The sequence below is a fragment of the Uloborus diversus genome, chromosome 1 (assembly GCF_026930045.1).
Source record: "Uloborus diversus isolate 005 chromosome 1, Udiv.v.3.1, whole genome shotgun sequence".
NCBI lineage: Eukaryota > Metazoa > Arthropoda > Arachnida > Araneae > Uloboridae > Uloborus > Uloborus diversus.
Genome location: NC_072731.1, coordinates 158,889,897 through 158,912,905, shown reverse-complemented (window position 1 = coordinate 158,912,905; position 23,009 = coordinate 158,889,897). Strand labels below are relative to the sequence as shown.

Below are 23,009 nucleotides of genomic sequence, written 5' to 3'. Positions count from 1 at the left end.
GTAACAAACCGCTGTTGGTGACCTAGTCAATTCGTCTTTTTGTAAGACTCTGTGTGTAGTCTTTAGATAGAAGAGCCTTTGGTGCATGGGCGTCGCGGCCGGGGGGGTCCAAGGGGTCCGGACCCCCCCAATATTTGAGGACCGGACCCCCTCAATATTTGAAAATCGGACCCCCCTCGAAATTGTCAAGATGAAATTCATTATTTTGGGGAAATTATTTTTACTTTGAAGATTTTAAACAGTTGCATAATACATAATTTACCATGTTTAATTCATATCAAATAACACGAAATGAACATCGAAAAAAAATGAACTAAAAAAACAAAATAGGTGATGTGTATAGTGAACGGAAAGTCGGAAAGTGAACTCCAATGACAAACTATTGCTCTGCTCTCTGCGCACACTATAGCTTCAGTGGATGATGCTAGAAATGGGACACCTCCCGAGTGCAATGTCAACCCTGCATCCATAGTCGAGTCTCCAGCGTATATGGACCCCCCCCCCTTTTTTACGACTCTCGTGCTAATAAGTCAACAGAAGTCAGACGGGGATCTGAGTTTCTGCCCCTTTCTTTCTTATCTCGTTTCTCGGCAATTCCAGGTTTCTGTTTCGAGTTTTGCAGTGTTCGTTTCTCCTATTCGTTTCAATTTATAGCGACCCCGATGTTACCCAAACAAAATGAAATACCAGACCTCTTTGGCGGTTTTTTGCAGCTGGCAACAACACCCTGGCCAAAGGATGAACAAAAATTTAGAAGATCACTAAGCTGGTCAAAGGTTAAGTTTGGGGTAGAAAGGGTAAGGACATGTCATGTGTTTGACATTATTCAACACGTGGCTTCAAAGTACCTTACCGAAGCGCGGTTTCTCAAATGTGTTTGCGGCATCTCAAATTTGACCAAAAAAGCGTTACGTTACAAAAAAAAGAAAAAAAAGGAGGAGTCTAAAAATTAACGTGCAATATCAAAAGCAAATCGTAAGTCAGCATAACGATGGATACTGTGATGTCACTTTCGATAGACCAACGAAAAAAGAAGCGCAAGATGACCAAAAAAAAAAAAAAAAGAGAAATAAAAGGAGCTTCCCTATTGGGAAACGTTCCGACAAAAATAAAGGTAATTTCATGCGGTCTTTTGGTCTCCTTGAGAGTAGGTGACCTGAAGAGCGCTCCTATTTTGGTAAAAATATTTTTTTTTACATATTCGTTTACGGCTATGGAGAGGTGACTTGAAACGGGAAAATGTAGCAAACCTTCTACATCAAATGAACCTGAGCAATTTTTATAACTACTGAATCATCATCAACATCCTTTAAAAAATCAAAAGACCGTGATAGGTAAGTACCATTCTGTTTAGTATAATACATGTAGGGGCTTCCCGATTTTAAATTATTCAGATGGGGTTACTTATCGATTTTCCGAATAAAATTCCTAATTACCCAGATCACTACATCTATGAGAAAATCTTTTTAATGCAATATTTCACAAAAACTACTCGAAATTTGAAGACTCGTCAGACAAAATTTTCTGGGAAAGGAAAGTTTATGAAAGTTCACAGTGACCTCCAATCGAGTAGCCCCTGAATACCTGCTAATCAGGTATGTTTTACAGTCAATATTTTGACGTTATGAGTCCTATCGGAACTAATGCATTCAACTTTCTCTCTCGCTTTTTTTTTTTTTTTTTTTTTGAAATGTTTCACCTTTTATAATTTTTAATGGATTAAATAATACCCCTTTTAGTTATTAAAGCTTAACAGAAAATTATCCATTAATAATCCTGCTTTACTGAACAAATTTTATTGAAATAACCATTTTAAAACTTATTGTCACGTGTCAGAAAAAAGCAGTTCATTTCTCTATCTATTTCCCATCGCCCGCTGATCAGAATTCAGTTATACACCAAATGCTGTTTGTTCTCTGTGTAGGCCAGTACTTTTCAATCTGTGGGGTGTGCCTCTTAAGACAGGCCTGTCACTTAAAGAGGATCAGGATGGGCACTTTCCCTGCTGACTTTGAGAAATCAGAAATTAATGTATTTACATAGGCATGGTTTTTGCAGTTTTTTTGATTTTATATGCATTGAGTGTATAGAGGATTCAACAAAAAAGCAAAATTTTGGTACATTTTTTACAAAAAACCTGAAAAAATTAAGAAAATACTTTAAAAGGTTGCATTATTAAAATATGATATTATGAGAGCTTAATTATTTGTGTCTTATTTTATTTTTGTAGTTGTGTTTTTCGTAAGTTCGTGAATGTCATAACGGTGAATTATGTACTTTAATTTTTTAATTAAAAAACATCAAATTAAACTTCTTCGAATCCATCTTGTGCCAAGAACTTAGAGCTGCAGGGTTTATCACTATGTAATATAAAAATTTGATTATACAGTTGTCGCGGCTTATATGAGTCACATTTTGTTCTAAACAGCTTTGATTCCATAAAGCTCGATTTCGTTTTTGATGATTTCATTCATTAAGAACGGTTAATTAAATTGTTCACTGTTTCAAAATGTTGAAAATTTGGTGCGGCTGCTCTTGGTGTGCCGCCCTTCGAAAGTTGAAGAAGCTTCAGTGCGCTTAGAAAGCTGAAATTGTATCTATGGTCGACTATGACACAAAAGCGGTTGAATCATGCTGTTACGTTCACAAAAACATCTTGGACGAAATTGATCACAAAAAAATAAATAAATAAATAAATAAAAAATAGCACGGATATTCCAATCCCATGTGCAGTCTAGAAAACATGTATTTGTTGGTATTTATTTTTTTTTTCTTATTGTGTAATTATGCAAATCAAGATGTACCCGTTTAAAAGTATTGTATTAAATGTATACCCATTTCAATTTGATGTCAAGTTTTTGTCTCATACATATATACATATCTATCTATCTATCTATCTATCTATCTATATATATATATATATATATATATATATATATATATATATATATATATATATATATATATATATATATATATATATGTATATATATGTGTATATATAAATATATATATATATATATATATATATATATATTTATATATACACATATATATACATATATATATATATATATATATATATATATATATATATATATATATATATATATATATATATATATATATATATATATATATATATACACGAATTTTTCTTAATGCAACTTGAAAATGACAGAGTCAGAATGGTCCCCCCCCCAATAAATTTCAGCTGACGACGCCAATGCTTTGGTGATTAGATTAATGACAAATAGCTACGATAATGATGTACTTTATCAGAAACAGTAAAAATCTATATTTTTTTATAAATATTAGTTTATTTTGTCTTCAAAGCTATGCATTCACCGTTACTTTCATATGCAGCAACGAATCATATTTTTTCTCTTTCAATTCTCTTTCTCTTCAACTCAATTACGCGACAGGGGAAACCATCAAAGGGAAGAACAATACAATGCATTTAATACGATTAATTTTAATTTCGTGCTTTGGTTGACATTGGCGAATGTTGTCACATAATTTTTGGATCCTACCTAGTATGATTACTTTTATACGTAAGAATATGTATACTAAATTCATACCGCAAAACTCACTTGTAGTTTAAGAATTTAAAAAGCCCACTGTTTTATGAGAGAAATAATTAATTGAACATGGTTGTAAGTTGAGGTAACCAAACAGATCACCAAAGGTAGCTATTATAGCCAGGGATCCAATTTCTAACAAAAGAAGGTCAGGATCCCTATAGTCTTTAGAACTTATTTTAATGCTTAAGTGGCCTGAATTCGGTCAAAAATACAAAAATTTGAGTGAAACAAATAAGGAAGTGTGGGATCTCAGCTCCCATAACAATTAGGCGCTGATCAGCAGAAAAATATATTCACTTAACAAAGTACAAAAAGACGAATTGACTGGGTCATCAGAAGCGGTTTGATACTGCTACATTATTAAAAGTTAGTAAGATTTTAGTTGTTCCTGATAAAGGGCACCTTTATTGTAGTTATTAGGCATTAATATAACCAGAATTTCAGTTACTGAAATTATTAGAAATTTTTATTTTACATGCATGCCATGGGCGATAAGGTCACTTTCAAAAAATCATAAAACATTTTATGGGAAAAAATACGGGATGCGGTGTCTACCCACTTGTTAAGCATTATAAGAGGTTCAAATGAGCCAATTTTTAGATTTTTAAAAAATGGGTTTTTTGAGTAAAATCACTTCAAAAATCGCTAATTTTTGAAAATTTTCAAAATTTCAAATTTTTTTTCCGAGGCTGTATGCATCCAAGGATTATAATAAAATATGTTATGAAACTATCATATAAGGGCTTTAGACTGCCATCTCCGTTTAGTAAAAAAAACTTTTTTTTCATGGAGAAAAAAATCATAAAATCGGTAAAAATGCAGTTTTTTCGCGACAAAAATGATTTTTTTTTCTTTATCAAAAAACCTAACTAAACTTTCAAAAACGATGTCTAGAGGATATATGGGTCCTTATTTATTTTTAGAAAAAATAATTATTCAAATAGGTTAAATACTTTTGAAATAATGTCCATTTGAAATGGAGTGTTTTGCCGGTTTTTTCCAAAATGGCGGATTTTGTGCAGAATTTTAATAGGCTGTAACTGAAGAAAAAAAAATTTTCTTGCAAAATCCTTTTGGGATATTTCATATGTCCCTTAGTTGTAACTACTGTATTTTTTTCAAAAAAATCGGTGATGATCATGTGACAGACCCTGCCTGATCTGAAATAGAATGGCTCATAGTAAAATGAAGTTTTGGCTGAAATCTTTTTTGGGCAATTTTGAAATGTAAAAGAGAAATGAAAGAAGAATAATAGATAAAGACAACAAACTACTTGAATTTTTTCTCTATCTAAGTTTGAAAAACATAGTTCGTTTGCCTTGTATTTAAGTATTTAATAAGAAAAGTTGCATTGATTTAAGAAAGAAAAGAAAAAATATTTAGCAATTTATGTTACATTAAAAAAAAAAAAAGTTTGCAAATTTATTAATCTGTAGTTTATCCCTAAAGCTTTGCTGGTTACTTTGCATTAATTGGATTTTACATCTTCCGGTTATATGTAAAATTTACGGAAACATTTGGGAGAAAACGATTTATTTTTTCAAAAAAAAAAAAACATTTTCAAAAAAAAACACACATGGTAATTTGCTGATGATATACTCTTTAATTTTTACGTGCATTTGACCCTAAAAGCAAATGTAATTGGTACGTTATACTATTCTTAAAAATAACTTTTTTTTTTCGTATAGAAAAGCCGACTAAGCGTTTTGCGTGAAATTTTGCTTTATTTTTATCGAGGAAAGTGGTAGCATAATCTGAAAACAATTTCAGTTATTATTCTGATAGTCGGTGGAATAGAGTACAGAATATGAAATTGCGTGCCTGAATCTCTCGGTTTTGCAGGAGGATTGATTGTCTTTCAATGTTTAGTTTCCTTTCTTTCTTATCTGTTGTAAATGCAGACTCCTATCGACAGACGTAATTCTGTAGTTTTTAGTCGAGAATATTCTCCTAAAGTTGAAATTTGGAGGACAATCGAAAATGAACGTTTTTCGTAAATATAAAAGTCTATAAACGCTATTAACATTAAAAAATGACGTTCAATTATCATTGTTTAGATAAATAGATAAATTTATTTATGGTTTTATTTACCCCTTATAATCTAAAAGAATATTCTCAATCATATTATCTAAAAGAATATCAAAAGAATACAATATGTAAAAGATTTTAATCAGCTGCTTTATAACAAAAACGTATTTTTTTTAAAAAATTCTGTTAGGAAAAAAAAGGAAAATAAGAAAGATTTATGCATAAGGGCAATTTTTTACAAAGGTGTTAATTTGCAATTCAAACTTTTCAATTTGTCAACTTTTCACAATTGGTTCAGTTAGGTATTTTTCAGAAATTCAAGATAGGTATTTTTCTTAAACTGCAGAAGATCACAAAACATCTTCATGTATTTTAGACATTGAGAGTAAAATTTGTAAATTTGACTAATTCTTTGTATAAGTACTTTCTTTCTTAATTTCTTTGCTTTTGGTTCATGAATATATTGATCAATTAATACTTAAAAGTCCTATGGATAGGAGTCTCTGTTTAAAGTAGCCTTAGCCAGTTGCACCTCTAAAAGTGATCAGGAAAGTCTGTAAAAAGTGTTGGATGGCAATTTTACGTAAAATGCTGGGGACGAGTTTTAACTACGCAAAAAACATATTAATGTATGCAACCAAGCGAAAAAAAAAGGAAAGAAAGAAAGAAATTAAATTTTGAATTAGGATTTTTGAAGCATTGTAGAAATTCTATTTTAGAGATGCATTTTATTTGTTTTTCCTATGTAGGCAAACCATTAAAGACAGAAATTCTGATTTGTGATAGTGAATGCTAGTGACATTTTACAGGGATGTGATTTTTCAGTATTTTTACTGAATTCAGTATTTTTTGAGAGAGCAAAATACTGTGTGCAGAAAAAAGAAAGGGCATTGAAAGCTAAACTCAGCGTGTTCCATTTAACTTCCAGCATCTGATAAAAATAGTGTGTCGAATAGATACTACAATACATGGGAAAGCTTTCAGATGTAGTAAAATATACTAATAGTGTTATGTTTGTTCACAAAGCCATGTAATTTCAGTATTTTTCATCCTGTTTGGGTCACATGTCTGATTTTAGTACTTATATTAAGCCTCCACACAAATAAGTATTATTTAGTTAACGCCCGTTGTCTTGCTCTTTAGAGGGTGACAAACACACAATAATAATAATAGAAGAAAATGGAAAACGCTTTTCTATAAAGTTGCTGATGAGCCTGGAACAAAAAATTGCACATTTCTAAAGAATTGCCCATAAACGACTAAAAAAATAAGTTTTTTACTCTTCATTTTTTAAAAAAAAAAAGTAGTGATACAGTGAACAATGATTAAATTAGGATGAATTTTGCAGAACCCCCCCCCCCTGCCTCGCCCCGACCCCCCCCCCCCCCCTGCTCATTTAGCTCGCCAACCTCAGTTCGCCACCTGTAGTGGCTCAAGCAGCCTAAGGATGTAAGTGCCGAAATTAAAAATCTGGAGATAATCAGAACAAATGGTAGGAGAACCTCTTTTCTATTTTAGGGCTAGAGATGATACTAGTAGCTCTGGTGGGTGCTGCTATACAGCATGATTTAGGGGGAAAATTCAATGAAAGCATACCTGTGATCTGAACTTTAAATGCGTATTACTCGAAAGTTTAAAATGTCCTTTTACACCCCTTTGCTTCTCACTGCCTCAATTGATGATTTTAATATTTTTACTCCTGGATGTCCTCAAGACTGGGTGTCCGTTCGCTTAAGGTTTAGTGGGGTGAAACAGGATGGAATAGCTTCCCCTGGATGTCTCGTATTCAACGGTACTAGCATTGTCCTGATACATTGACAGTCCGTAGAAGATAGTTACAAACACACCTACAAACACGCAGACAGACGCGCACAGGTTTTAATAGTATAGTTTTTTTTCCTCCCGGTGTGCGATGGCAACTCATGGAGAGATTTTACAACTATTGAATAGCACTGTGTTGTTTCTTTTCGTATTTAGTTACTTCTGTTTTCTTTTTAAGTGTATAAATTATTTTGATCATAAGTGAAATGTGTTTTAAGATATTTTTTTGCCCCTTTCACGTAGGGAAATCTCCATTTTTCACTGGCTTAGAAGAAAACCATTTATTAGAAGATGGTCATTTGGAACAAATCGTTCCATCATTAAATTCATCCCTACTTTGTGCTCCTAAATCTCCGGGAAATGATTCTGGGGAACGATTCTCAAGAAAAGTATTTGTAGGAGGTTTACCACCGGACATCGACGAAGGTAGGTGTTCTTTTTAAATTTTCGTTTGTTTGAAACAAATTATGAAATACCAAATTTGTTTTTCAATCTATACTTTGGAATTTTTATGCTTATTTTTAAAAAAAATAAAATGTGTAATTATGTTGTATAAAGCATAACACACCGCTTTCCAAGAAATTATTTTCCTATCTGATAGAGAAAAGTTATCTTTTTTTTTTTTTTGAAATACAAGGTAATCTTATAATAATCAAACTTTTTAGTGGTATAATAAAAAAAAAACTTGGTAATATGTTTTAAAGCTAATATTTATTCAAAATATTAATAAATTTAACTCAACGCAACGTATTGAACAGTCAACCAATTTGTCCATAGACTTCTTAAATTCGGTTTGGGAATGTTCTTTAGCACCTGTGTCACGGCTGCTTAAATAGCTTCCTAAAATTTTCAATTTTGTCCTAAATATCCTAAAATTTTCATTATTTTATCCCTCATTTTTTGCAGAAATAGAAAAAGCTCCCCTTGAACGGTACAAATATTGTCCTTGTACAGTTGTATGTGATAAAAATCACTTGTCTGGACGAGAAACTGCATCTGGTAGGGTCCCAGATCGATGGATTTGTCATCAGCATCTAAGCTTATGAAACGTTAGACATAAAAATTCAAATTTTGGTTTAATTGCCAGTGAAGCCACTTAATTATTATTAACAGCCACTTCATCTAAATCTTTTTTTTTTCCTTCTTTTTTTTTTAGTGAAACCAACACAATCTCAAGGCACTACGGTAAAAAGAATGATGTGGAGAAAAGTATTGGCATATGAAAGCTGTTGATGCATACTTTGCATACCATAAAAGGGAAAAAGGAAATAATTTGAAAATTAATAGAATTAAAGCGCGTGCGTGCTTATAAATTAAAGAAAAAAAGAAATTTTCAAAATATAAATTAATTGAAAACGTTGGAATCTTAAATTCAAATTGTAAAATGTACACTGTAACACAACTATGCAGTGAATGCATGGAAAATGAAAACAAAAAATCATTTAGTTTATTCAAAGTGTTCCCTTAAAATTATTTGGGAGAAGAGAGTAGGACAACAAATTTTAGACGATCTTTGTGATGTTAAAGGTCGGAAAGTTTCGGGCGCCCACCCTGTAAATTTTTCTGGTTTGTCGTCTTTAAAATGCATTCTAGACAATTCTTGGAAACGGCCGTTTTTCGAAAAAGGGATATTAAAAACGCAATTGTAATTTATTTGCGATTATGTTAGGGAGAAGGGGTTTGGGAGTTCTCCCTTTCGAAATTCTAGCTGTAAAAAGTTTTAGACGATCTTTGATGATGTTAGAGATAAGTAGGTTTCAAAACGCAGTTTTTAGACGATCTTTGAGAATGTTAGTAGGATTAGAGGTTCTAGGACCTTCTGAATTTTTGAAAAGTCCTTAGAACGATATTCTAGCGATATTTAATGATGAAGTGGGAGCGTTTTTCGAGGGCTTGGATGGGGGTGCTCTCTGGGAAGTTTTTCGAAATTGAAGTCCTATACGTAGGCCATCTTTGGTAAGGGCAAAGATGCAAGGGAAAGAATGGGTTTTGGGAACTCTACCCTGGAATTCTCTTAAAATCAAAGTTTTAAAAACACTCGAAAAGGCTACCGTGCAGGTAGCATAAAGTATTGAGATTAGTGTGTAGGACCTCCTCCTTTCCCCCTTTCTTGTCTATGTCCCTATTTACTTTCATTTTATTATATTATTGGTAAAAATGATGTGAAATATCCGTTTTTTTTTCCCTCCCACAGTGAATTTATCAACTTCCGGCCTGATATTTTTATCGATTAGAAATACAAGCGTTTGCGGCCCCATTATTTTTTTTTTTTACCATTTTGCACTGATGTGGAACTTTTCAGTGATACCTTAGGTCTTTGTTTACCCTTTTTTTTTTTCTTTTTCTTTTTTTTTAATATCATGCGTCCTGAATCTCTTGATAAAGTTTCGGTTTACTTTCTTTTTTTTTTATATATTCAAACACTTAGACCAACTCCTATGTCTATTTATTACAATATTTTAATTTTTTATTTATTCAAACTTTTTTTCGTTTAAGAAATTTTCGGTTGCCAATGTATTTTTCTCCACTTCGCTGTGACTTTCATGGTGATATTTTTCACACACACATACAAAAAAAAAAAAAAAAAAAAAAAGAAATGTAATTGCGTGGGCTGCCCAAATGAAGCTATTAGGTTTATTTATCTATACATTTTTTTGTTAAACTGAAGCTTGTTATAGATTTGTTCTATGCGCTGAGTACTATTTTTTGTTTAAAATGTTTGAAAGGTACATTCCAGCGGCGCTCAGTTAGGTGAATCATAATGCAGGATCTTGGATATTTTTCAATAATATTCTAAAAATGCATTTCTGTTTAAATTTTTTTAAACTGCGAAGATTTTCTTTTTCTTCCCATCACTAAAATTAAACTAGCGACCTCATTTCTGAAGAACCGTACTCCTCCTTGGCACTGCATTTGATTTCTTAGTAGTTACTCCTTTCATTCTGCTTAATGCATTGTTTCTTGCTTTGTTTTGATATAAATGCATGTTTATACCATTGAGAAATCATCTCATGTAATGTTTATTCTCACAGATGAAATCAATGCCAGTTTCAGAAGGTTTGGACCTCTTGTGGTTGATTGGCCTCACAAAGCAGAAAGCAAATCATATTTTCCCCCAAAAGGTAGGATGTGTTTCTCCCGATCTGAAATTCTGACCATTAAAATTCATATGTACAGAGTACTAGTTCTCACGAAGCTATAATAAACAATGTATAGTGAGATATCTATTGATGTTAAGAATAATAGTTGTAATGGAGACTTGAAAAAATAAATTAATAATAATTACAACAGTAACATTTTTCTAACAGTAAAATCTATTTAAAAAATGATATAATTCCTAAATGTCTGTTGCTCATTAGTTATGCAGTGAAACCTGTGTAAGTTGACCACTTGCAGTTCAGTACTTTAGTGATCAACTAATAGAGATTGATTTTTATGATATTTGTCTACTTATGTATCTGACAAAAGTGGTCAGCTTAAACAGATGGTCAACTTTACAGGATTTACTGTACTAAGAAATACTTTTAAGGAGTAGTAAAAACATTTTTTTTTTTTTAGTATTATTGTAATCAGTTCTAAGAAATAGTGGTGTATTTTCAAAATGCCAAGCTAAGTTACAAAATGAAGAAACAAATTAATGAAATGATATTGCCATGTTGTTTTTGACTAAATTCTTACCATGCAAGAAATAGCTGAATTGTTTTAAGCCATTGTGTCTTAACCATTTTAGTGTTTTCATATAATGTTTAATTAGGTTTCACTAATGACCTTAACAATGATGATTTCTCAAAAGGTTTTCAATCAGTTTCACAAGAATTTTGTTGCAGTCTCCAAATCCTTATAGCTGTTAATATATCAGCCAAAAAAGTTCAGCTATTAAATATTCAATGTCAAGCAAAAGAAAAAAGACCATAGTGAATTCAGCAATTACTGATAGTGGAAGTAAGCAATGCAAGGCGACACTTGACGATTGTCTACTTGGTGCTGGTATGTTGAAATAGTGCCAAGCAGGTAGGCAAAGTATTCATGAACAGAATTGGCGATCTAATGAGCAATTCACAAACCTAGCAAACCTTGGCACACCAAGCAGCAACCCCCTTTGTGTATTTCCGCTATCTCTTCTCTATGAATGCACTACAGTGATAAAGGTTTTGAAAACAGGAACATCCTCTTTAGCATTGCATGCTTATGCAAAAAGACTTCTTGTTTATGTTGACTTTAAAAAGGAATGCACAAATCATCTATTATCACTTGAAAATAATGTTTGCAATGAAGATCCTTGTGTAGAAAATATTTAAGAGTCAAGCATAAAATAGAAAGAAAAAGAAGTAGAAAAATCGATCCGAAATATTCAAAAAATATCATAAAAATCAAAATTGCAGCCTTAGTTACAATCCTTAATTTGTGTAGCAGTGAAATAATAATGATGTGCTGTAAAAGGTAAATAAATAAATAAAAATCTTTTATTCCAGGAAATTTCATACAGTAAGAAAATGATAGTTTGATGCTTTGCTTACATTTTCTTAAAAATAACAATTCAAGGTGATCAATCAGTTTGCTTTTTTTTTTTTTTGCTACACATTATCCATTTTATTCAAACTTTTTTGTTTGCTTATTCCAATTCTGACTTTACTTTTGACTAATAATAGCCTAATCATTTTTACCTAATATAATTAATGAATTTTTATGTTTAATATAGAGGTCAAAATTGCATAAATATTAAGTCAAGTTTCACCTTACCCATATGGTTGAATGTATTACAAAGTACAATTTTTAACGAAATTTTCAGTTCATTTGTAGAATTTCCGAATTTTATTATATTAAGAATCTCGTTATTTTATGAATTTATTTTGAAATTTAGTGAACTTTGAGCAGTTCTTCTAATTATTAACTATACTCATTCCATTACTAAAAACATTTATTTTGGCATAAAAAAGAAGCATGCAGTTATAATTTAAACACTCTCAGATATATGATATAGAGTGTTAATTATGAAATCATATTAGCACATGTGATTGTGTAGTTAAGAAATGTTTAACAATATACTTTTGTACAAAACTAGAAAGTTATCTTTTTAATATTGACACATTTTAAGGAATAAAATCAATTAAATACACATTGTTTGTTTCTCTATTAATGTTTTGACACATACTACCTTGAACACTATTTCTCTTGGTTTTTATCATTTCCATCGCTGACTGATAGTAGAATTGTTTCTACCTGCATAGTTTTTTTTTCCTTTATCCATCTGATTGGTAATGATTTTTCAGTAGTAAGTGTTTTTTTCTTGTGTGAACTACTTTCATATTAAATGCTAATGTTTTTCAGGTTATGCATTTTTACTATTTCAAGATGAAGCATCTGTTCAAGCTTTAATAGATGCCTGCATACAAGAAGATGACAAGCTATACTTATGCGTATCTAGTCCTACAATCAAGGATAAACCGGTAAAAATGCGTTTGAATTTCATTGCCTTTTGCATTAATGCGGTAAAATTAACTTTTGTACTGAGATTTTTTTCTTACCTTCGGTATTAAAATAAAATATATTTAAATCTTGTTTTATCACATCTCCATTCAGACTTTCTACAAACTGTTGTCATAAGGGGAGCGATGTCTTGACTGGAATAGCTCCAAAATAGATGATTAAACTAAAACTTAAACTTATATTAAAACTATAATACTATAGCTTAAAATACTGTGTAACCTATGTAGTTTTGAACAGTTGACTGAGATAAGGCTAAAAGTATAAGAAAAAAATTCCTTTTTTTAATTTCACACTGAAATACTTTCCAATAAGGGTTTCTTACTCTTTGAATTACACTTTAAGTGATCATATTCTCCAAGAAGTTGATTTTCAATGAAAAATAAAGAAAAAAGTGGGTTCTATCACTATACTCATTGGGGACAGGATTTTAAATCACAGTTGTATTGCATTGAAGCCAGGAAAAAAAAAAGAAACGTTTTTTTTTACATGGTAAAGCATTGAAACACCTGTAGTATTTTTCGAAGGTTTTTTTTTTTTTTTTTTGGAGGGAGAGGAGTAACTTTGTTAATGCTTCAGTAAACTTTAAAAGTAAGACATCATTTTGCAGATTTTTTTCATTACTATCAACAAGAAATAAGTTCATAAATCACATTTTTGCTATTATTTAAAAAAAAACCCTTAAAAAATGATTATTTTGAATTCTAACTGTTGAGCACGAATGTTTCACACGATTCTGGTAGTTTATCTAAATTCAAAATCTGGGTGTCAAATAATTAATTTTGTCTTTACTCATAAGTGTTATATTTAAACTTGCTTTCAATTGAGGTGACAAACAGAGCTGATGCCGGGGGGGGGGGGGGGTTAGAAGTGGGGGCCGTCAATTTCATTTTAAGCGATGCAAAATACAAAGCTTTTTCTTTGGTTTTGAAATTCTTCGTTGTTCAAAGAAAATAAAAAAAATGAAATAATAATTATAGATGAATAATTGAAATATTAGTTTCAAAAAGCATTTTTTTCTGTAAAATTTGAATAGAAATCAGCTGTATAATTCTGTAGAAGTAATTTGATTGGAAAACCCAACCATGTATTGCAATTTTAATGCTATTTGTACATTTGTTTAAATTGTTTTCCTAATGTTCCCTTATTTATTGTTTAAACTTTTGAAATCCTTTCTAATATAATGTGTTAAAACATGAAACTCCTTTTCAACTTTTAAGAATGTAAAATAAAAATGATGTAAGCATTTTTTTATTATTATTTATTTATTTTTGACTTATTTTTCTGGTTTTACTGAATTTTCTCTTTTATGTCAAACAGTGTCAATACTCCTTCATCAATATAATAGCAGTGCTTTGCTAAGCACAGAAGTGGTATTAGCACTTTTTTTAAAAAATAGAGTTATTGTCACCAGGTGGTTCTTTGTGGCATATTTCATGTAAGTTACATTTTATGTAAGTACAGTGTTTTATGGTCATTTGTGAATGGGAAATATATTTTTTAATTTTTTGAAAAAGTGACAACTAAATCAAATGCATGAAGGCGTAAACTTTAAAGAGCTACATCTCAATTTTAGCTCAGCCACAGACACCACTTTTTCACTTAACACAGTTGTATGAGAATGTATCTTTATCAAATATTAGTAATATAGTTATAAGCAGAGGCGTGTGCGCAGGGGTACCCCGGTACCCCCATTAGCTTAAAAAAGAAAGAAAAAAAAGGAAATAAATAAATAAAGAGGAAGAAAGAAAAAGGAAGAACAAGTAGAAAGGGAAAAAAAGAGACCGATAAGGGGCAGTAGTTTACCCAGAAATTACTTAAAATAGATTTAAGAATTTATTTTAAAAATATATGTATGTATATACTTAAATTCCAAAAATTTTCCTCAATACGTACATCTAAAATCATATTTCATCCACGAAATTTTAACAAAAAAGGAGAACCCTCAGGGGGAGGACTCCCCCCCCCCAGAGTTCTTTGAATGACAAGTCTGGGTGCAGAGGTATCCCCATTACTGAAGCTCTGCGCACACCCCTGGTTATAAGTATAGTTGATTGTTATTTTTTACAAAAATTGATAACATTTTTATTGCTGATGTTTGTCAACGTACAGAGCATTTTATAATTTTTGTTTTACTCTAAAATTAAAAAATAAATTGGATATCTTGAACTTATATACTGGTTTTCAACTTTGAAAAAAAATAGGTTCAAATACGACCTTGGCGTTTAAGTGATGCTGATTTTGTCTTGGATGCTTCAATGCCTTTAGATCCACGTAAAACAGTATTTGTTGGTGGTGTGCCTCGTCCCTTAAAAGCAGGTAAACTAAGCAAACTTGTTTTTAAGATCTGAATCACACAGATTTACTTTCATCATATTATGTAAAATAGTATGAATTGCAAGTGTTCAGAATGTTCAAAGTAATAGTCACTGACAATATTTTATCTACATTTCCACTGAGACCTTCGGGTCACAGCATCAAATGGTTGCTGAAGACACTTTCAATTTCAGGTGTTTCACCAACTTCTCCAACTGGCATGAATGCAAATTTAAGCTATGAGTTCTGCTTGAAAAAAAAATAATAATAAGCACAGAAAAACTGAAATTTAAGTAAATAAAAAAAATATTGTTCAGAATTTTAAAAACTTTTTAAAAATCATGAAAAATAGTTCTGTTTCATTTTAACAAACATCACATTACCAATGAGACCAATGAGATGACCTTTTATTTATGAATTCTTTCCTGTTTATACTGCCAACGCAATGCGTTATATAAGCTTAATATTCCTGAATATTAATTTATATTTTTGTCTAAGGATCTGTTTTTCAGTGTAGTTTAAAGCTATGAGGATCTAAATAAAGAAAGAATACAAAAGAGTTATGTAACACTAATTCCAAAATATTTTCTTTTAGAAAGAGAAATTGTTTCTAAGAAACAATATTTTATGGAATCATCACTCTTAACAGCCTTTGTTTTTTCCTTTCATTTTTCTCCTCACTTATTACTTTTTTCCCTTATACTTTGCATTTCTTATTTCTGTTGCAGATTCATGTGATATGAGTTAGCTTTCATATTTTTTGTCAATTTTAAAACTGATGTGTTTTGCAATTTATTTAAAATGACTTGTGATTAAGTTGTAAGTATGCAAATGTACAAATTCTATACAAATTCAAACAAAAAGAATATACTAATAAATAAGTTTTTATTAGTATATTCTTTTTGTTATCTATAGTAATTTTTTAGTTATCTATAGTAATCAATTTAAACATCATTCCTGCATGCCATAGTTTCCCAATTGGGGATTAGCGAGAGGTAACAAGGGGGTTCACGAAAATAATACTGTAATGGCGGAATTTTAACAAGCTTTCTTCAGATGAAATCCTAAGTTCAAGCGATTTTTGCTCATTATTTATTTATTGTCTGTTGCACATTCAATACTCTTTGCATGAAAATTTTAGTATATTTGTTGAAACGCTTTACATTTAAAGAATTAAGTGTGTTGTTACAAAGTGCGAGTCTTACCACTTTCATTGAAGTGGATAGAAAGTAGAAGCTATGGTGGTTTTCTCAGAATGAATTTGATAGAGAGTTTGATAAAACATGATGGGAACATCAAATGAAGCAGATTTGAGCGTCTGAAATATTTTTAGTGAATATTCGCTGTTCAGTTTCTTCAGCATTTTTGAGTGCAACAGAGAGCTTCCGTTTTGTGCCGAAAACGCGTAGAAGTGCCATCTCGCTGCTGTTTGTTGCTACAATATTCACACTGAATGTGCTTGCATAGACTACAATTTACTTCAATCTTTATTTTTGAAACAGAGGAAGAATGGCTAGCAACCCAAAAATACAGCAGGAAGTGCAAAAAAAAAAAAAAAAAAATTATTATTTTAGAAAACTTTCTTGGGAATTTAACTTCACAGCTTAATTTGCACTGTCTGAAAAGAATGAATTCATAAAACTAGTACAGAAAATTTCGATTGTAATTAGAGGGCCGAAAACTATTTGTTGGTAAAAATTACCTTTTGTGTAATAATTAGAGTTAATTATTGGCATTTCTATTATTTTTCAACATACACATTTTATGAGGAGATAACATTTCCGGGCTAATTGGTCGTGGTCTAATTGGAGTAAAAATTCCAGACGTTTCGGCTTGCTTTGCTGCAGCCATCATCAGTGGTTTGAGTTTGGTGAGATTGATTCCTTGCTTCGGAGGCTCCGGTATTTGAGCAAACTGCTGCTGCGTTGCTGATCCTGATTGGGAGGCATTCTCAAGCCGCTGGTAGAATAAGGTTCCTGATTGGATGAGATTCACAAGGGACCACAGTATGTTTTAGACTGTTGTGGCGAGCGGATCTAAGGGCAGGGTGCCATGTTTTGGTAAATTGAAATTCTCCTCTTTTTTGTTGAAATTAAAGGGGTGTTTGAAAATTTCTATAGCTTCGCAATGAAGACGGGCAAAGTAATGAGATGTTGTAGCCAAGATTTCTGTGTCTTTAAATTTGATGTTGTGGACTCCTTCTTGTTTGCTGTGTTCGGCTACGGCAGACTTATCATAGTTTCCTAAACGGCACTGACGAACATGCTCAGAAAGGCGTGTCTTGATTCTGCGCTTCGTAGTTCCGACATAAACTGATCCACAGGAGTACAGAATTTTGTAAACTCCAGATGTGGAGAAAGGGTCAAGGGGGTCTTTCACCGGGCGATAACAGTTCCTAAGTTGAGTGGTGGGCTTGAAAACCAAGTGTACCGCAAGCCCACACACACAGACCGTTACCTTCATAAGAACTCAAACCACCACCCAAGACAAAAAATGGCTGTCATCAATACCCTCATGCACCGAGCAGAAAGAATCTGCGAAAAGACACATTTGAAGGAGGAACTGAAACACCTTGAGCTAGCATTTCAAGCCAATGGATTCACTAGAGGAGAAATTAGAAGAGCCCTTCATCCCAGGAGGTCGAATAACGAACAGAAGCCTACCCCACCTGAACCATTAGGGAAAGTGTTCTTACCCTACCTGCACAGAGTTACTGACCAAATTGGAAAACTCCTTGAAAAACACAACATCAAGACCATTTTCAAGCCCACCACTCAACTTAGGAACTGTTATTGCCCGGTGAAAGACCCCCGTGACCCTTTCTCCACATCTGGAGTTTACAAAATTCCGTGCTCCTGTGGATCAGTTTATGTCGGAACTACAAAGCGCAGCATCAAGACACGCCTTTCTGAGCATGTTCGTCAGTGCCGTTTAGGAAACTATGATAAGTCTGCCGTAGCCGAACACAGCAAACAAGAAGGAGTCCACAATATCAAATTTAAAGACACAGAAATCTTGGCTACAACATCTCATTACTTTGCCCGTCTTCATCGCGAAGCTATAGAAATTTTCAAACACTCCTTTAATTTCAACAGAAAAGAGGAGAATTTCAATTTACCAAAAACATGACACCCTGCCCTTAGATCCGCTCGCCACAACAGTCTAAAACATACTGTGGTTTCATCCAATCAGAAACCGGTAGCCACCACGGCTTGTGAATCCCATCCAAGCAGGTACCAGGATCACCCAGCGGCTTGAATCTCATCCAATCAGGAACCTTATTTTACCAGCGGCTTGAGAATGCCTCCCAATCAGGATCAGCAGCGCAGCAGCAGTTTGCTTAAATACCGGAGCCACCGAAGCAAGGAATCAGTCTCACCAAACTCAAACCACTGATGATGGCTGCAGCAAAGCAAGCCGAAACGTCTGGAATTTTTACTCCAATTAGACCACGGCCAATAGGCCTGGAAATATTATCTCCTCATATTGACGCCGGCCGTGAAAGCCTTAAACAGTATTTATACACATTTTATGCTGCACATTTAGTACTAGAATCTAAAGATTCTTCAGCATTCAAACGCTCAATGTACGCAGTATATCCTTATCAAACAGCTGGACTCGTAGTTGTTTTCAAGAAGGCATAAATTTAAATACCTTTCTAATTTCTCAGAAGAAAAAAAAACATTTACTTAATTTGGGGAAGTTCTTTGGGAGGTATTTTTAAAGATCATTCTTTAATTACCTCCTGGTTTAGTATTACAGATAGATGTAAGATTAAAATTCAGATATTTGAGCAAAGCTTTGAAATTTATTGTTCCACTAATATCCTGTTTTAGAGTTTTTTTGAAGTTGTCTGAAGCACAGCAAAAAATACCTTTTTTTTGTGCTTCTATTTTTTACAATTATGTTTTCGTCCCTGTTGCGAACTATTGAGCAACATCAAATAAAACAAAACAAAAAAAATCCGAAATTTTATTCTGTGTGTGTGTGTGTTTGTGCTTGCTCGCACGATCCATGTTTTTGGTTGTTACTTATTACAGCACAAGGGGTTTGCCAGCTTCTTTTGGATTTTGGAAGAGATTCGCCTGGGATAAAAGGTTGGGAACCGCTGCTGTATGCAAAACTTCCATTTTGTTTACATTTCTTATATGCTAAAAAGCTCTGTAAATAAAGTATGGTGAAACAAGATTAACACGGAAATGCTTTACATGAAAAATGGGTTAACGCGAAGTTATAAAGCGGTCCGGACAGAATACGGTGCAATTTAATGCAAATCTTTTAACACAAAATTATTTTAGCATGGAAAATTATTTTGGTCCCTTAAGCTTAGTGTTAAACGTTTTCCACTGTATGTTCAAATCAAATTCATTTAGTATATTTTTGTTAACAAGACAAATACAGAGTACAAAAGAATGTGGTAAAAACCAACTATTTGCTCAAGTTGTATGATATATTTTTTACTGCCAAGCGAAGATGGCACCTGTTTGAAATGTCTAAGTAGAATAAAAATCAAATTATAAGCTTTTTAGTTCCATATTCTAAGGCTTTCCTCAACCTAATGCAGTATTTAGAGTATCATCTCAATTCCTCCTCAATCGCTACAATTGTTGTATTGTTGAATATTTTTGCTTTTTGTTTTACTATTCAAGACTTTTCTCAAGTCAAATCTTAAAGTAACATTTTCACCCAAGATTGGCAAAAAATTAATGAATTTGGCTGATTAGTTTCCATTTTAATGTACTTTGATGCAATTAATGAGTTTTTTTTATTCATTTGTTCTGATTGGACACTTGCTCATTATCCACTCAAAAAGCAGGTATCTCACGAAAATTTTTTGCGGAAACATTTCAATAGCTATGGCATTTGGCTTTTTTTTTCAGCTGTCGCTGTTTTTGAAGCTAAAGCCTACATAATGCTGTTTCTCGGTTTTCACCATGTAAACAAAATATCTCTTTTAAATGAATCTTTGAAACTGTTGTCAAAATGTAAAATAACCTTCCAAATAAATTAAGCAAATCCATAAACAGCACAATTACTTCCATTAGTTTGTTTTCGCACACAATTTCAAACAATCGCCAAATTTTACTTCTTAGTTTAGTAACATTTCGAATGAAAATGTTTAACATCATTTTATAGTGACCAGAAGTATCTCAGTATTAGGCGACAATATCTCTTTGACGAAAATTAATAACAGACTGTTTTACAAAGTGGGGTGGGGGAACTTTATCCAAGGTATCCCAAAATGATTATCCCAAATTTGGTAACATTTTAAATTGCAGTAAGAATCCACAATAATTGAAATTATCGAAAATATCTAAAGAAAGTATTGGGGATTACTGGAGGCTTTTTTTTTAAACAGTTTGTATTTTAATAGTCATATAGAGAAGGTTTTAGACTATATTTAAAAAAATATTAACTGATAAATCTTTTTAAACAAGTGCAGTTTAATTTCATATTTTGTAAAATCCTCAAATTTGTATATGCTTACATTTAGTTTTTATGTTTCTAAAAGAATACTATTTTGTTCATACATATTGCCATTTTACTTTTATGGGTAAGGAAGAAGCTCGATATTTAATCATGTCAAAATGGTGTGTTTTGAGTTCTTTCAGTTAGAGCAGAAAACAAAGGAAAGTAGCGATTGTTTCTCATAATTATTACTGACCCAAGCAACTCCGGGTATTTTGGTTAGTGTTACATAATTGTTGCATTTCTCTCACTGTAAAAAAGGCAAGTGTTGCAGATAAAAATTTTAAATGTGGGCAATTTTGATGCAAATTTTTCCGGAATACCTTGCAGCATCAATCAGTGATCTAGTGCCAATCAGAAGAAGTGTGAAAAAAGTATCTTAAAGCTAAAATTACATAGCTATTTCATGTAACAAAAAAGTTATACAAAAAAAGGGACTATCTTGAGAAATGTTTTTTAGAAAATGATTCATTTGCATGCATCATTTAAAGTATTTAAACTTATTGAATTAATCAAAATCAAATTTTTACGGTGCTCATTGTTCATGGACAATTTTAATTCCACCCTTCATGCTGATAATTCATTAAAAAATGAAAAGTTAAATAAATATAAAAATTGTCTTCCAAGCCATGATTGACAAAATTTGGTTGGAATAATTACTTAATTGAATCAAGTAGAAAAGAGTTACATATTTATGTAAAATGTGAGTAGGGTATGTGTGTGGTGTTTTTTACCTTATTTATCTAAATATAATTACTAAAATCTGCGTTCTAAAGAAAAACATGAGTTGGTTTATTTCAATGCATAAGTTATAATGGTCTGATGCGAGTGGTATTTCTCTCTTTTTAGTTGAACTTGCAATGATTATGGATCGGTTGTATGGAGGTGTGTGTTATGCAGGGATAGACACAGATCCTGAACTCAAATATCCTAAGGGCGCTGGTAGAGTTGCATTCTCTAACCAACAAAGCTACATTGCTGCAATCAGTGCAAGGTTTGTCCAGTTGCAGCATGGAGACATTGAAAAAAGGGTTTGTATTTTCATCTTTAGATTGTATGTAATGATTAAAGAGCTATTGCTGTTAGAAATTAATGTTCATAATATGTACAATCAATATACACATTTATAATCGAATGGGAGAAATCAAAAAAATTAAATCATTACAAAATATTTAATTTAATAATGCAGTTTACAAGTACAATAAGCAGTGATTAAAGTGAAAAACCAACGTAAATAAAGCACAAATTCTTAAGAAAATAGAGCAAATAGCTGTTTCAAGGATTCAATGGAGCCTCTGCATCAGTGCATAAAGCTCATAACACAACCAGAAAGTCCCAAGAGAAGTGACATCAACCAGATGAACATCAGAACATCTAATGGGCAAACCAATAGGAATTCATTACACAAGACAACAATCAATCAACACTTTACTTAGACCATATTGTAGCACAAAGCTTTTTTGATCATTTTTCATTTTGCAAAAACAAGTGTTATATGCTATTTTTTTTCTTACCAGAATGCAAGAGCAAAGGGTAAAAATTAATTATTGTTATCTTTGTTTTTGTTCTTTATTCATATACAAGCAGCATCGCCTGGCTTTGCACCGTCTGCCTCTAAAATAAAAGCTATGTCAAGTGATGCGTTTTCATCAATCAGGCATCAATTAAAGAAAAAAAATACTGTAAAATTTCCGTCGAAATAATCATTCCTAAAGAAAGAAAACGGTAAATCGAAAATTCCCGAACAAATTAAATGCAACTTTCCTGATTAGCTTCTGCTGACAGTACAAAAAAAAGAGAGAGAGAAGATAAATTGCCAAATAATCTCTTTATAGTAAATACAAGTAAGGTTTCAAAGAAATTCTGAAAGGAAGTCTGTCGCGGACGTGTGTCCAGGAGACCCTATAGCACCTACAGCCTTGAAATTTTGTACAAAATTACTTCGAGCCCCGGGTTGTGCACCTGGCGTTTTATTTTTCAAAATTCGAATTAGTTTTTTTGTAATTAATTTTTTAAGCTCAAATTTCGAGTAAATTGCCTATTATTCCCGATTAAAGGGGTGAAAAATTGCTTGCACATATTAAAATTATATATCGTTGGAAAGGGTAAAATTTTCCATGTTCTACTCGATTTGTTTAAATGCTCTAACTTAAATACGGCAGGAGTTATTTCGGTCTTAGCTCGGACTTTTTTATGCTTCGCTAAAATTTAGGCACTACTTTCTTCATTAAATCTATCAGTAAAAAGCGAAGGAATTGTGCTGCAGTTTACTTTTTGACACCACTGAATAGAGAGGCTTTTTTTACT

At 32.1% G+C, this 23,009-nt stretch overlaps 1 protein-coding gene across 2 annotated transcripts in view; it reads left to right on the top strand.

Annotated features, from left to right (window-relative positions):
* The window catches only part of LOC129233209 (cytoplasmic polyadenylation element-binding protein 2-like), a 126,460-nt gene that overhangs the window by 87,719 nt on the left and 15,732 nt on the right, over window positions 1–23,009 (top strand). For both annotated transcript variants that reach the window (XM_054867279.1, XM_054867274.1), the window contains 5 exons: window positions 7,677–7,859; window positions 10,466–10,555; window positions 12,762–12,880; window positions 15,122–15,236; window positions 21,552–21,733. In XM_054867279.1, coding sequence (XP_054723254.1) covers window positions 7,677–7,859; window positions 10,466–10,555; window positions 12,762–12,880; window positions 15,122–15,236; window positions 21,552–21,733 — 689 coding nt within the window. The remainder of the gene's footprint in view (window positions 1–7,676; window positions 7,860–10,465; window positions 10,556–12,761; window positions 12,881–15,121; window positions 15,237–21,551; window positions 21,734–23,009) is intronic.